Source organism: Nomascus leucogenys, chromosome 22a, assembly GCF_006542625.1.
Source record: "Nomascus leucogenys isolate Asia chromosome 22a, Asia_NLE_v1, whole genome shotgun sequence".
Lineage (NCBI taxonomy): Eukaryota > Metazoa > Chordata > Mammalia > Primates > Hylobatidae > Nomascus > Nomascus leucogenys.
In genome coordinates, this window is record NC_044402.1 from 141,432,986 (window position 1) to 141,449,162 (window position 16,177).

A 16,177-nucleotide genomic window follows, 5' to 3' on the forward strand; every position below is an offset into this window, starting at 1 on the left:
AAATACAAACACACTGCACAAATCTTCAAAATTATTTTCTGTCCGTATTCTAAGTGCTTTTTTCTGTTTTTAAAATTTGTAATTGTTTTTTACTTTTTAACTTTTGTTAAAAACTAAGACACAAACACACACATTGGCTTAGGCCCACACACAAGGGCAGGATCATCCATGTCACCTTCTTCCACTTCCACATCGTGTCCCAGTAACACACATGGAGCTGCCATCTCCTGTGACAATGATGCCTTCTTCTGGATACCTCCTGAAGGACCTGCCTGAGGCCATTTTACAGTTAACTTTTTTTTATAAGTAGAAGGAGTACACTCTAAAATAATGATGAAGAGTATAGTAAATATGTAAATCAGTAACCACAAATTATCATCAATTATTATGTAGTGTACATAATTGTATGTGCCAGACTTCTATACACAGGGCAGTGCAGTAGGTTTGTATACACCAGCATCACCACAAACACATAAAGAATTATTCTAGCACTTTGGGAGGCCGAGGCTGGAGGATCACTTGAGGCCAGGAGTTCGAGACCAGCCTGGCCAACATGGTGAAACCCTGTCTCTACTAAAAATGCAAAAATTCATCAGGCATGGTGGTGGGCACCTGTAATCTCAGCTACTCAAGAGGCTGAGTCAGGAAAATCACTTGAACTTGGAAGGCAGAGGTTGCAGTGGGCTGAGATTGTGCCACTATACTACAGCCTGGGCAACTGAGCAAGACCCTCTGTCTCAGAAAAAAGAAAAAAGAATTCTGTACGATGGCTGTGACCTCAGCTCCACTGTAATCTCACGGGACCACTGTCATACACATGGCCCTTCATCGTGCAGTGCCTAACTGTACTAGGATTAAGAATCCACAAACATAATTTGGATTTGAGATATTTATATGGTGGTAAGTCACCTGAAATATTAATATATCTTTTTAAAAGCTTGCCTAGCACATCCACTCCATAAAAACAAATCAGAAACCCCCAATTAATTATCAAATACTGGCTTATAGAACACCTATTCTTGAAATAATGGAGACAACACACCAAAAAGCAAGAAACAGAAACACACGCACCCAGACACCCATCCAAGAACAACACAAGAATTCACTTCAACCCAGAGCAACCTGACACAGCCGTGCCCTTGGAGAAAAGAACCAGAGTCGTTACTGGAAGGAGGAGGGCAGGGAAGAGGAACAGCCTGTGATTTCACATTTAAAAGTTGCAATACTGAGCCCACATGTTCCTAAAGATGGGGATGTAGTCGGTGGAGGCTGCCCCTCCCCATGTGCACTGCCATATGGTAGAATCCTGGTGCTCTAAGAACGCGGGGTCCTCCCCATGTGCACTGCCATATGGTAGAATCCTGGTGCTCTAAGAACGCGGGGTCCTGCCCGTGTGCACTGCCATATGGTAGAATCCTGGTGTTCTAAGAACGCAGGGTCCTCCCCATGTGCACCCCCATATGGTACAATCCTGGTGCTCTAAGAACGTGGGGTCCTCCCCATGTGCACCCCCATATGGTAGAATCCTGGTGTTCTAAGAACGCAGGGTCCTCCCCATGTGCACCCCCATATGGTAGAATCCTGGTGCTCTAAGAACGCGGGGTCCTCCCCCTGTGCACTGCCATATGGTAGAATCCTGGTGCTCTAAGAACGCGGGGTCCTCCCCCTGTACACTGCCATGTGGTAGAATCCTGGTGCTCTAAGAACGCGGGGTCCTCCCCCTGTGCACTGCCATATGGTAGAATCCTGGTGCTCTAAGAATGCGGGGTCCTCCCCGTGTGCACTGCCATATGGTAGAATCCTGGTGCTCTAAGAACACGGGGTCCTCCCCGTGTGCACCCCCATATGGTACAATCCTGGTGCTCTAAGAACGTGGGGTCCTCCCCCTGTACACCGCCGTATGGTAGAATCCTGGTGCTCTAAGAACGCGGGGTCCTCCCCCTGTACACTGCCATGTGGTAGAATCCTGGTGCTCTAAGAATGCGGGGGTCCTCCCCATGTGCACTGCCATATGGTAGAATCTTGCTACTCTAAGAATGCGGGGTCCTCCTCGTGTGCACTGCCATGTGGTAGAATCCTGGGTGCTCTAAGAACATGGGGTCCTCCCCATGTGCAGGCCATATGGTAGAATCCTGGTGCTCTAAGAACGCGGGGTCCTCCCCGTGTGCACCGCCATATGGTAGAATCCTGGTGCTCTAAGAACGCGGGGTCCTCCCCGTGTGCACTGCCATATGGTAGAATCCTGGTGCTCTAAGAACGTGGGGTCCTCTGGGTGACAGAGGCCCTGAGGGCCACTAAGAGAAACAGGAAGCAGCCCGTTTAAAGAGGAGTGGGAATGCCTGTCATTCTCCTCATGCTTCACTTTGTTTTTTCTTCAAAGGATTTAAGACGTTCTTGTTAACACTCCACCAACCTCACGAGTTTCTAACACCCAGGAAGATGAGGTCTAAAAACTGGATGAAAAAGGACACCGTGAGAGAAAAGGTCCTAGCTGGAGTCAGTCCCCTCTGTGACCTCTCTCCTCAGGCCTCTAGAGGACAGATGGCCAGGCCTGTGCACACACCAGCCCACCCTGAGAGACCCCTCTGGGACCAACCACCTACGAGTCCTGCGATGCATTTAAGCAGCCTGTGCCCTCACCCAGGCTGCAGTTCCTGAAGGTGTGGTCTGTGCCTCTGCGGATGAGATGACAGCTCGCCATTCCCCAGGATTAGTGAGGCTGTCAGTCAGCCACCCTTCTGCAGTATGCAGAAACCTGTTCTTAGACTCCAGAGCCAGAGAAAGGATTCTCCCTTCGAGGCCTAACAAATTGAGAAGGAACTGTGATGGACCACTTCCAAAACAGAGACGGGGCAGGGGCTGAAGGGCAGAGACCAGGTGATGCCAGAAGGAAAGCCGGGTTGCAGACACTGCCACCCCTGCTCTGGTCCCCCAGCAAGTTTATGACGCTCGTGCAGGTCGATGAGCCATCCTACGGACTAGTACAATTTGGAAGAGTTAACAGCAGGTGGAGTTCAGACTCTTTTAGACAACAGTGCGACTGGCAGCCTTTCTCTATAAAGGGTCAGATAGTAAACATTTTCAGCTTTGCAGACGAGAGGTCCCCGTGGCTACAGTAGCGCAGACACAGCCGCAGGCATGTAATTGAATGGCTGTGGCTATGTTCCAATAAAAACTTATTTACAATAACAGGTGGTGGCCAAATTGGCCTTATTTGGTGAACCCTGTTCTGAGATCACCTAGGCTTCAGCCTTAAACAGTGGAAGCCATCCCCTGAATGACAAGTCACAAGGGTATCAAAGAAAGACCCCTGAATTTTCATGGAAAAAGCTATCCAGACCCCTGCTTGGAAAGCTAAGGCACACTGCCACAAAGCAGCAAGGACACCTTACAAGTCTCAGTGCGACAGAGATGGACACCTGGGCTGGGCTGGGCAATGTTTCAGGTTCCTTTTAGTCCATGACTCAAGTATTGCTGCTTTAGGCTATCAGGTAGTAAACACGGCCTTAGACATCCCCATCTTCGTAAGCAGAACAGTACGGCACCTCACCACATCTGCTTCCCACCGTTCTTCTAAGCAGCTGTCTTCCCCCTGCTAATGTTACAACCAAAGCAGCCATCCCACCTCCTCTCGTGTTGAGCCTCATGATGGCTGACCCAGCTGGAAAGCCAGCGCCCTGCCGCGTCGCCCTGACTCTGCTCAGAGCCAGCATTCCAGCCACAAAGAGGGCCTCCTTCCTTTCATCTTTTATAAAAATGTTTTTTGAAGAGTTAGAGTATATTTTAGGCTTTTTATCTTTATTAAAATTTCATGTGCATGTGTCTGTGTATTCTGCAATTTGTCATTTTCAGAAAGAAGGAACAGGCAATTCGAGAAGTTTCACCTGTACTCCCGAACTGTTCCCCAGGCTCCAGACCCACTTGAGAGCAGAAGGTGGAGCTCAATGAAGGGTCTCGAGCTCAGCGAAGGGTCACTGGGTGAACTGAGAAAACCACGTTCACAAACACGTACTGCGGACTTCCTGCAGCCCTGGGACTTGTCACTGTCTGTCCATGTAAGCTACAGCATTACTAGCAGATGCTAAGATCGAGTGATACCACTGGAAGAGTAGGTCAATCTTTCTACTAGGAAACTTGCTACTCCCTACTAGGACCTCAAGCCCCTCAGCCACACAGCAAATGCTAATATGCTGCAGTGTTAGCTCAGAAGCCTTGTGTCAACAAGAACTGGCTCCTGAGTCCCAAGTGCTGTCCCAGGACTCGCCCACTGGGATGTTTTCCACATTAAATATCTAGTGAAAAGACTTCCTGGTGCTCAGGAATTACAGTTCGTTCTTGAAACATTCCAAGGAGGCCACCACAGCTTTTCCCATGTGGCTTCTTTTAAAAACTCGAATGGCTTCCTTGAAAATAAAGTCCACCCAAGGAAATCAGTAACAATAGAATCAGAAAACTGTCAGGAGCATAAAGATTTATTTCTGTATCAAAATGCAAGAAGCAATCGTGAGTTGCTGAATTACCCCTTTGCTAATGAAACTGGGATGGCTAAGCAGACTGAGGATTCTACTTAGTCCTCTGATTGGGCACAAGAACAACAGCCTAGGTTCTAGGGAGAATGGCAGTGACTGGGATGCCACAATGGAAGAGAAAATGAAAACACTGGCACAGTGAAATGTCTCATTTCCAAACAGTTTTGCCTAAGGCCAAGCAAGGCAATAAAGACAAACTCTCCCTTTTCCCCATTGCATGTGGGCTGCCAGGTACAAGTAAGGGAGTCTTTGCTGTGCCCACTGTCCTCCAGTGGAGAACCCAATAGGCAGGGGCCCCACTCAGGTATCAGCTCACCTCCTGCACCCCCCTTAGCAGGAACTCCTTCCGCTGGCAAACAACTGCCACTGCCCTCTGACTGAACTGTGGCGATGTGGAGGGAGTCGCCGAGCTGCTTTTCTTTTGCAAAACAAGTCTTTTCTTTGCAGTCACGCTCTAAGACAAGGCTGCTGGAGAAAACAAAAGCACCTAGACTTCAGTGCTGAATCCCCACAGTAGCATGCAGCTCACACCTACCAGGGTATTCCAGTGCATAGGGGAAAGGAACCCAGCTGAAAAACCAGCTCCTTATTTTTCTTTTAAATAAAATAATACGATCCTAAGTCCATTTACCATCTGAAGTTGTCACGAGTGAACAGTCACATTACTTTAGTGGACCAGGCCTTAGATGAGTTTCTCAGGCTCAGCACTGACGTTTTGGGCCAGATCATCCTCTCTTGTGGGACCATCCTGTGCACTGCAGGATGTTTTACAGCATCCCTGGCCTCTACCCACTAGAATCCTAGAATCTACCAGATCCTAGAATCTAGTCGATCCTAGATTGCTACCAAAGAGACTTGAATTTTGGTCCCATCATCAAAAATGCCTTCTGCATCAATCCTATGCCAGTTTCCCCTAAAGAGGGCTAACTGGAATGTACCAATCCTCCAGGACCCTTACAGCTCATGCCATCAGAGACAGGCCTCTACCTCAGGGATCACCCCTGGCTTACATCAAATTCCTCTTCTCTTTTCCCAACATTTCAAATTGTTCTTCAGACTCACTGAGTTCCCTAAGGTGACACCCCCCCCCCCCACACCCACCTTGGGGGGTCATGGAGAGCTCCCTGTGGCCCTGGCTTCAGCCCACCTGCTCCATGACCCTATGCTCTTCTCCTCTGGTTCTCGAAGCTGTCTGTAACCAGGGCAGGGGAGATAACTGTATGGGACCATTCCCTGGCCTCCACCTGCCCCAGCACTCTCCAGGCCAGCACAGTCTGGCACTACAGACTACAGGGCCGGAGACACCAGGCCTGGAAGTGACCACTGGCCAAGAGCTGACATAAAAGCCAACTTCCCCAAACAGGAAGGGCCTGTTCTTCACAAAGATAAAGAAAACTGCCAGTATTTTGCTGGCCTTAAGAAGCCATGCAAAATTAACCAATACGTCACGAATCAACTTCCTTTTACTCTGCTGTACAACTGAATACCATTATGAAGCAATATACTTTTGGATTAAAAATAAGTATTTTTGTGGAAAATCTGCTACATGTTTTCATAAAATAAAGTGCTATGATGTACTAAAACCTCACATTGCCTTCTCGTAATTTTATTTTTATCACTAGAAGGAAATACAAAGTGATTCCTGAACCGGAAGAACGAACCCCATCTTCCAACTGTCACGGAATTATCACCAACACATTCAAAAAAGAAAAAAATAAAACCAAATGTTGATGTATTGAGTCCCCTCGATTTGAATAGCTCAACATAAGTATTTTATTCAGGATGGGACAGGGCCCTCCCCACAGACACCTGACAACAGATCGAACATGCATTTCCTGTTTCCTGTTTGGTTTGATCTGTCTCTCAGGGGACTTATAATTTTTTTCATCAAGAGACCAGTTTTAGAATAAAAAATAACTTGAGAAGATTCAAGTAAAGGACCCAAAAGCTTTAAGAGAATGAAAAGCTTCCTTGATATCTCTGGGCCCTTTGGCTCTAGTCCTTCCATCACAGCTATTCCTCCTCCTCGTCGTCCTCATCCTCATCACTGTCCTCCGCCTCGTCGTCGTCCTCATCCTCATCATCATCCTCCGCATCCTCATCCAGACTTGCCCTTTTGTCATCAGATGTGCTGCTCTCAGACTCCTCCTCCTCCCGAGCCAGGAGCTTCTTAAAAACTTCAAACTCCTCAACAGACGTACAGGCTGTCCTAGCCAAAAACTCGGCTTCTGAAACTCTGAGGATGTCCTTGAGCAATGGGTTAGAGATCTGTGTCTGCCCCTTCTTATCAGGGGTTTGGTACCGTCCCAGGCGCTCCAGGTAAATGTGTCTCTGCTTAATCTTGGTTAGTGAATACTGAAAGTACTCAGTCTTTACAATGTCTGGATGCTTAATTCCCATCCTGAAGTACGCATACTGGAAGACACAGACACACTTAGGAGTCCCAGATACAGAGTCTTGAAACCTACCATTCTATAAACATAAAAACTTACGTTCTACGAAAGGATTCAAAAAGAATTGCCTAACTGACAACAGCGAATACCCAGTCTGGGACACTGACATTTGTGTGACAGCCGGCAGTTTCAAAACACTTTCAAATTCATCCTGAGAAACAGGGAGCAGGAAATAAAGGGGCGGGAGGGAAAAGGGGCGGGAGGGAAAAGGGGCAGGAGGGAGAAGGGGCGGGAGGGAGAAGGGGCCGGAGGGAGAAGGGGCAGAAGGAAGAGGTGGTATTTTTCTTTAAATGGGGAAGGAAAAGGATGAATATGGAAAGAATAGGCAAAACATTCAGAAGACATCTAGAAATTCGACCTAAGTTGTCATAATTATTAGTAAAAAATTGGACAACTGTTAAAATTACATTTTCAAAATCAACATGAAAAATAGATTCTGAGGACAGGAAGGTTTCAGCTATTTTAAAATTGCTATTTCAGAGTCCCCACCTAGACTCTAAGAATAGTACTGGATCATTCATTATTAATGGCAGAAAAGTTGAAGAATAGGTTTGATATGTAGTAAAGAAATTAAAGAACCAGAACCAAATTCTCTTTGGCTGATGTATGCGGAGCATCTAGTCTTTCACTTCCTCCACTCAAATATGAGGTGCCTGAGGCTTCTTATCCATATAACTAACCTTTACTACATTTGAAAAACCTGAGAAACTTGCTGAAACTACACTAATCACGGTATCAGTCATTCTCACCTGAAACTACACTAATCACGCCATCAGTCATTCTCACCTGAAACTTGTATTCCAGTTGATCCAGGTCCTCTCGAAGAACAGACGGGCAACTGTGCAAAATCTTGGTGACTTGCTCTACCGTGAAAAGGCACTTCTCCTTGAGAAGCCTGACAGTGTCATTAATGTCCTGCTGACGCATGGTGAAAATTTCAGGGCAACAGTAAAGCACCCTCTTTAATTTCCCTGCAGAACATTCAAAAAAGGCAAGCACATAATTTCAGGACACTCCAGAAACTCAAGGAGCTAGCTGCACCCAATTTAAGTCCACATTTAAAAACAAACGAGGATCCTCTCCTTCCGCAGAGCGAGTGGCAATTTCAGATCTATCTTCTCAGAAGCACCATGGAAATGATACATCTCCCCACTGACTTCCTGACACCCTCAGACTCACCATCCTTCCTCCCTATATTCCTGCTTTATTCTGGCCTCCCACCTGAAAGGCGCCAACTTTGTATGTTGGGTCTCCTCTTGCCCTCCTCACTTGGAAAAGAATTTCCCAGGTATTTACTGGAAAGATCAGAGAGTAATATGGGAGAGTAGTTTCCTCCATATTGCGGGTTTGTGTTGATGTTTCCTTCTATAATAAAATAGTCATCGAAGCATTCACAACTAACATTCTCAAGCTGAACTCAATGAAAGGGAGTTCCATCATCATCGTCATCGTAACAGTAACAATAATAGTAACCATGGGGACACACAACACCAGTGCTGACGTCCTGATTATCAGGGTCACCATATATCTTCTCCAAGCCAGGGCACCTTGAGTGAAAGAGGCCCTATTAAAACCGCACTAACTGTTGTAAACTGGGACTATTCCAGGCCTTCCTAGGGATAGCTGAGCAAAATTCACTAATTGGAAACTTAAAGTCAACTATTTAAACTGTTAATTAAAATTTTCCTAACATTTGAGTTAGTGATTATCTTAATATGTGAGGAATTTCAGGAGTTTAGGTTTAGCTTCATCTCTTAAGGCTGTGCTGAGTTTGCTACTTAATCACCACCACACATAATATATTTAGACTTTTAGATTACACTGTAAGAATCTGTTAAGAAAAATATACAAGGCTACCTTTTTCTTATCTTCTAGAGGAGGCCTGTAGAGATGCTGTGAAATGGTGGATCCTAAACCTTCCGCCCCTGCCTCAAAAAAAATCTTACCAGGAAGAGTCAATAATGCAAAGAAATAATAGTGGGACTCCTCTGGTCAAACTGGGTAAGGGTCCTTGGAGACCCCCAACTCCTCCAGAAGGCCCTTAAAGAGATTCAAGGAACTTTGAGAATCCTTGAGATGTGAATATTGTTGGGGGCAGGAGTGGGGGATAAATAGAAGGGAAGGCCACTCCACGAGTTTCCCAGGAACCTGGCAAGATCTCTCATGTTCCACAGTAAATCTAAACACTCGGCTAGAATCTAAGTCTTCACAAGAGATGTTGGTTTGACATCACATCAGCGACAGAGCACTAAGACCATTTCATGTTGATTTAAACATCAAATGTTATATGTACACATATTTATCAACATATCAGCATCAACCTACTGAGCACATACCACATGCCCACCACTGCACTAGGTGCTAAAGACCCCACGGTGAACAAGGCAGACAGGAGTCTCTGCCCTGGCACTCAATTTTTTCTTCTAGTCTTAACTCCTCCTCCTTCCCTCTCGAAATGTATTCTGCACAGAAGGCCACTCCTATTCCTCACCTCCAGGCCGAATTATACAGTCCTCTCCAGGAACACTGACACACTCAGAAACCTTCCCTAATCCATCTCACCTTAGGCTGTTCTTTCCCCAACTCTGGCTCCTCTCACACTATATAAAATGTTTGTTTTTTTTTTTTTTTTTTGAGACAGAGAGCCTTGCTGTCACCCAGGCTGGAGTGCAGTGGCGCCATCTCAGCTCACCGCAACCTCCGCCTCCTGGGTTCAAGTGATTCTCATGCCTCAGCCTCCCAAGTAGCTGGAATTACAGGCGCGCGCCACCAAGCCCAGCTAATTTTTGTATTTTTAGTTGAGTCAGGATTTCACCATGTTGGCCAGGCTGATCTTGAACCCCTGACCTCAAGTGATCTGCCTGCCTCAGCCTCCCAAAGAGCTGGGATTACAGGCATGAGCCACCGCACCCAGCCAAAATCTGCAACTTCTTGTACCTTCTCCAAGCCCAAGCTTTCGCAGGTAACTGGAGCGCTTCCTCATTTGCATAATAGGCAGTTTCAATAACTGGGGACTTTTCTTCAAGACCACACACACAGGCTCTGGATTCAGACCCAAGAGAATAAATTCAGAAATGATGTCCAGCAACTGTTGAAGACTGGCACCTCGCTGTACACTGAGCAATTCATTAACATGGGCACTGCTGAAACCCATGTCCAGGAGGGAACTGATGACCCTCTCTAGCTCCAAGGACCCTTGTTCCACAGGAGTCCCCTGCTTCTCAAGGAGGCACTGAACAAGATTCCTCCTGCACTCTGGTTCCTGCACGTAGTTATTGGATCTAACACAAGATAACTCCTCAATGACCCCTCCATTGGAGGCTGTAGTTAGTTTGCGCAACAAAGAAGCTGTCGTCCTTCTCTGTTCTCCAAGATGAGGAGTCTGCCTAGCCATACAGGCCCAGGTGAGGGGGATCAGGCGGTGCCAATCAAGGACCTATAAGACACAGGACCAAAAGACAATTAATTCCTCACTATTCCAGTGTAATGGACACCATAAGACTTTTGAGCCAGAGTACTTACTGCCTTGGTTCCACACAAACATACAGTTTTTATAAGCAATCTGCAAAATCCTATCTGAACTTATGCCTACAGAGAAGGAAACTCACATAGAACAGGGCATTTCAAGGTCACAGAGATGGGAGTCAAGCAGGTACAATATTGTTAGCTTTTGCAGCTTTAAGATGGGAGCGGGGACATGGAGGAAGAGGGAAAAACTATTTCTAGGCCACCTGGTCATGTGTGCCAGAAAAGTCTGGACCTCAGACTACTTTCCAGATTCATGTTCTTAAATTCATTCCACGAGAAGAATCTTGTGGGATACAGAGTTGGCCCTTGAACAACAAGGGTTTGAACTGCTTGGATCCACTTATATGTGGATTTTCTTCCACCTCTGCCACCTTGAGACGCCAAGACCAAACTCTCCTCCACCTCCTCTTCAGCCTAAAGATGTTATGAGGATCTACTTCCTCTTAATGAATAGTAAATACATTTTCTCTTAGGATTTTTTGTTTTTTTTTGAGACAGGGTCTCACTCTGTTGCCCAGGCTGGAGTGCAGTGATGCAATCATGGCTCACTGCAGCCTTGACTTCCCCAGGCTGAGGTAATCCTCCCACCTCAGCCTTCTGAGTAGCTGGGACTACAGGTGCACACTACACCCTGCTAATTTTTGTATTTTTTGTAGAGATGGGGTTTTGCCCTTATGATTTTCTTAATAACGTTTTCTTTTCTCTAGCTTACTTTAAGAATACAGAATGCAATATATATATATACAAGATATGTGTTAACCGTTTATGTTGTCGGTAAGGCTTCCAGTCATGAGTAGGCTATTAGTAGTTGAGTTTTGGAGGAGTCAAACGTTATACACTGATTTTCAACTGGTGTGGGGGCGGTCTGGTGCCCCTAACCCCTGTTGTTCAAGGGTCACAGTAATTAGTCAACTTGCATACACAATTCTAGTTGACCTCAAAAGTCTTCAGTGGTTCAGGCTGGCGCTTAACAAACTATGCACAAATCATCCAGGCACTCTAAGCCAGCAGTCTTCAACATTTTTGGCACCAGGGACTGGCTTCACGGAAGACAATTTTTCCACAGACTGGTGAGGGGTTTCAGGATGATTCAAGCATATTACATTTGTTGTGCACTTTATTTCTATTATTTTCACGTTGTAATATAAGATGAAATAATTATACAACTCACCATAATGTAGAATCACTGGGAGCCCTGAGCTTGTTTTCCTACAACCAGGAGGTCCCATCTGGGGGTGATGTGAAACAGTAACAGATCACTGGGCATCAGATTCTCAAAAGGAGCGTGCAACCTAGATCCCTCAAAGGCGCAGTTCACAATAGGATTCGCGCTCCAGTGAGAATCTAACGCGGCTGGTCTGACAGGAGGCGGAGCTCAGGCGGTAATGCCAGCGAAGGGAGCGGCTGTAAATGCAGACGAAGTTTGGCTGGCTCACTTGCCGCTCACCTCCTGCTGTGCAGCCTGGTTCCTAATAGACAAGCGACGGTACTGGGGGTTGGGGAACCCCTGCTCTAAACCCTTCACATCGGTCCCAACCCCTTCTCCAGCGTCATCGATTGTCGCCCTGGGGCCAGCCTGCCAATCCCAAGCTCTGGCTGCTCTCCAGCCTCCCCTGTCCAGATGCTCCCTCCGCCAGGAACACCGGGCAGTCGCTGGGGTCAGCGGGCGCGGCCCGGGAAACTGGGCTCAAGCCTAAAGACCTTTATGCTGGATTCCGCTTCCTCTTAATGAAAAGTAAATACATGTTATCTTCTTGTGAAGTTGAAACTCTTGTTTACAGGCTCACGCCTGTAATCCCAGCACTTTGGGAGTTCGAGGCGGGTGGATCACCTGAGGCCAGAAGTTAGAGACCAGCCTGGCCAACACGGTGAAACCCCGTCTCTACTAAAAATACAAAAATTAGCCAGGCATGGTGGCGGGCGCCTGTAATCCCAGCTACTCGGGAGGCTGAAGCAGGAGAATTGCTTGAACCCGGGAGGCGGAGGGTGCAGTGAGCCCAGATCGCGCCACTGCACTCCAGCCTGGCGACAGAGCGAGACTTTGTCTCAAAAAAAAAAAAAATGTCAACTCTACATCCCACAATAATTGAGCAGAGCCACGGGTCCAGGATGCCAAAACCAGGTCAGCGTGCACGGACCTCCGGGAGGGCTCCACGACATGGCCGTGAAACACCCGGCGGCCGCGGTTCCTCTGCGTCGCTGCCCGCCCGCCTGCGACCCGGAGAAGCCCGCGCGCCCAGCTCGACCTTACCTCACGGCTGAACGCAGCCATAGCGCGGAGAAGATGGCAGCAGTTTCGGCGCCGGAAGCAGCTGTACTCCCCGGTCCTTCACTTCCGGTCCCCGGTCCGTCACCGCCGCCGTTCCCAGCGCCAGCGCGGTGCTGGTGGATCGTGATTCCGGCCCGGAGCTGTGCTGAGCGCTCACGGCCCCGCGGGGCTCAGGTGTCCCGGGGCCGCCCCTCAGCAAAGTCGGAAGGCCGGAGTCACGCCCGTCACCGCGCCGCCGCCTCTGCCGCGGCCTCAGCCCTCGGGGGCCTCGGTGTCCGGTTGTTTCCGTTGCACTGCCCGTGTCCCGCTTCGCAGAGCTCTGGGCTGGGTGAACGAATGGGTCGCTGAACGAATGGGTCGTCCTGAAACTCGTGTTTCAGATGACCTGAGAATTCCTCTCAAGAGTACAGGTGGAGGGGAACTGGTTCCTGGCTTCAGGAGCTTCACCCGAGAGCGCAGAAATCCTTCCCGAGGCAGGAAAAATGGATTCCGTTCCATACAGAGATATTTAAGATTTTATCGTGTAAAAATCTGTATTCAGCGTGAACACCGGGGCCACTTACGCACAAAAAGAAGTCTTTACCGCTTTTATTTCGTTTTACTCTCAGCCAGTGGAAGATGAGAATTTGCGGTTCTTAAAAGACCCAAGTAAAATGACAGGAATTATGGCACATTTCCCTTCATAAGCAAGAGCCGTCCCAACTTAGAGGTCTGGTTCCCTCTTAGGAAGAAATATAGTGAAGTTTTAGCCCAATGTGTATTCATTCTTAAATTTCCTCTCTCGACCTGTTTTAAGAGCATAGGCATCTTTCAAAAGGTGATGCTTGTGAGGAATAAAAAGGTGTGCTTTCTCAGCTGCCTAAATCCTGCCACCAAAGCCTTAATTTATAAGCATTTCTTGTTTTATCTACTTCATTCTGGACTGACATAAAGGATTTGATTCTTGCATGGATACACATTTACATATCTGCTTTGCGCCAGGCATGGAGTGGGGTGCTAAATTGTTTATGTAAAACTGTCTTTTGACAAAAGGATTATATCAAAGAAAAGGAAGGTTCTAATCTGTGTAGAACTAAAGAATTGGTTGCTTTGGCAGAGTGCAGTGGCCCACGCCTGTAATCCCAGCACTTTGAGAGGCTGAGGTGGGGGGATTGCCTGGGCTCAGGAGTTCAAGACCAACCTGAGCAACATAGGAAAACCCTGTCTCTACAAAAAATAAAAAATTAGCCGGGAGTAGTGGCGTGCACCTGTAGTCCCAGCTACTCCGGAGCCTGAAGTGGGAGGATCACTTGAGTCCAGGAGGTTGAGGCTGCAGTGAGCCGTGATTGCACCACTGCACTCCAGCCTGCGTAAGAGAGCAAGACCTTGTCTCAAAAAACAAAAGGAAAAAAAAATTGGTTGCCTTTGTTGTTTTTTATAATGTAATTTTCTTCTCAAAATACTCAACTGTCAACATCTCACAATAACCTGTGTTAATGCTACACCAAAAGCCTAAGAAAATTCCATGAGCCACCCCAACTCCCTGGAAAGAATAAAGGAACCTGAACAGGTTGTCTAGCTCTAGAAATAAAATGACAGCTGGGACATGGGGATTACTATGAAAAATTGACATGAGGCCGGGTGTGGTGGCTGACGCCTGTAATCCCAGCACTTTGGGAGGCCGAGGTGGGCAGATCACCTGAGGTCAGGGGTTTGAGACCAGCCTGGAAAACATGGTGAAACCCCATCTCCACTAAAAATACAAAAATTAGCCAGGCATGGTGGTGGGCACCTGTAGTCCCAGCTACTCAGGAGGCTGAGGCAGGAGAATCACTTGAACCTGGGAGGCGGAGGTTGCAGTGAGCCAAGATCACGCCATTGTACTGCAGCCTGGGCAACGAGCGAAAGTACGTCTCAAAAAAAAAGAATTGACATCACCTTCAGTCTTGTGTGAAAACTTTGCTCTCTTGAACCATACTTTAAAAATATGCAGTGGGTTGGGCACGGTGGCTCATGCTTGTAATCCCAGCGCTTTGAGAGGCTGAGATGGGTGGATCACCTGAGGTCAGGAGTTTGACACCAGCCTGGCCAATATAGTGAAACCCTGCCTCTACTAAAAATACAAAAATTAGCCGGGTAATGTGGTAACGCACACTTGTAATCCCAGCTACTCCGGAGGCTGAGGCAGGAGAATTGCTTGAACCCAGGGAATAGAGGTTGCAGTGAGCCTAGATTGCGCCATTGCACTCCAGCCTGGGTGACAGAGCAAGATTCCATCTTAAAAAAAAAAAAAAAGGAGTGGAAAAATTGTCAGCCTCGGCCTCAGAACTTTCCTTTCTGGGTTCTTTCTGCAAAGAACGTTTGCAAAATACCAGACCTCCCACTGCCATCAAGTCAGATGAGCTTTAATTATTTTTTCTTATAAAGAAGTAACAGTTCTCAGAAAGCTAGGACTGTGCATTCTCAATCCATTAAACACCTGTCTGCAAACACCATTGTGGCAGAACACAGTGGCTCACACCTGTAATCCCAGCACTTTGGGAGGCGAAGGAGGGCGGATCACGAGGTCAGGAGTTCAAGACCAGCCTGGCCAACATAGTGAAACCTCGTCTCTACTAGAAATACAAAAAAATTAGCCAGGTGTGGTGGTGGGCACCTGTAATCCCAGCTACTCGGGAGGCTGAGGCAGAATTGCTTGAACCTGGGAGGCGGAGGTTGCAGTGAGCCGAGATCACACCATTGCACTCCAGCCCAGGTGACAGTATGAGACTCTGTCTCTAAATAAAATAAATAAATATAAACATCATTCTATAACATCCTCTGTGTTATAAGCATCATAAACACTACAAGGTAAGGGCTCTTAAAACATCAGAAAACTCGTTTGAATTCTGAAGAGTAAACATCACTGACTTTAATACACACATGTAAAACTCTTGTACCTTGAATGTCCCTGATAGAGGAGGGTCCTCCCCCACCAACTCCCTACCAACTCCATCAGTCACTTGTGGTGGCAGCAAGGCTCAGGCAGCACTTTCTGAAGAAAGGGTTGGCAATATCCCATATCCTACCAGATGGGACTAAAATTAACTCTGTCATCCCAAAACAGTTGAGTGCCTCCTAAATAACCACTAGAAATAGCTCAGAACCACGCTGGAGGCAGCCTGGCTCCCAGGCAGCCTCCAGAGGGTTCTGGGCAGGAGTCTCAGAATGTGGAAGAACTGTCTGCAAGTGATGACATGTGGGAAAAGGGTAGGGGTTTAGGTTTTGGTTTTTTTCCTGCTGTCTCAGCAGGGGGAAAAAATGAAAGGTTCTGCTCTCACCTCTAGCTATTCCCTCCTCTCTAACACAGACATGAAATAAAACAATTCTAAGTACTTGACCTAGCCAAGTCTGTCTGAGGGGGATGGACTGGAGTCTAA

General features: G+C 47.3%; 2 protein-coding genes across 3 annotated transcripts in view; one reads left to right on the forward strand and one right to left on the reverse strand.

Annotated features, from left to right (window-relative positions):
- SNED1 (sushi, nidogen and EGF like domains 1) overlaps nucleotides 1-3,822 on the forward strand; it is a 99,804-nt gene extending 95,982 nt beyond the window's left edge. The window contains exon 32 of the mRNA XM_030802321.1: nucleotides 2,381-3,822. The gene's annotated coding sequence lies outside the window, so the exon portion shown is untranslated. The remainder of the gene's footprint in view (nucleotides 1-2,380) is intronic.
- A 2,297-nt stretch (nucleotides 3,823-6,119) lies between these two features.
- MTERF4 (mitochondrial transcription termination factor 4) lies at nucleotides 6,120-12,841 on the reverse strand. Of its 2 annotated transcripts, XM_030803347.1 has the most exons (4): nucleotides 12,762-12,835; nucleotides 9,920-10,418; nucleotides 7,769-7,953; nucleotides 6,120-6,944 (listed from the first exon to the last, which is right to left on the reverse strand). In XM_030803347.1, the coding sequence occupies exons 1-4, from the start codon at nucleotides 12,780-12,782 to the stop codon at nucleotides 6,543-6,545; spliced, it is 1,107 nt and encodes a 368-aa protein (XP_030659207.1). In that variant the 5' UTR covers nucleotides 12,783-12,835; the 3' UTR covers nucleotides 6,120-6,542. The 2 variants fall into 2 exon arrangements, with proteins under 2 accessions (XP_030659207.1, XP_030659208.1); XM_030803348.1 differs by lacking the exon at nucleotides 9,920-10,418 and having other exon boundaries at nucleotides 12,762-12,841.
- Nucleotides 12,842-16,177: the final 3,336 nt, after the last annotated feature.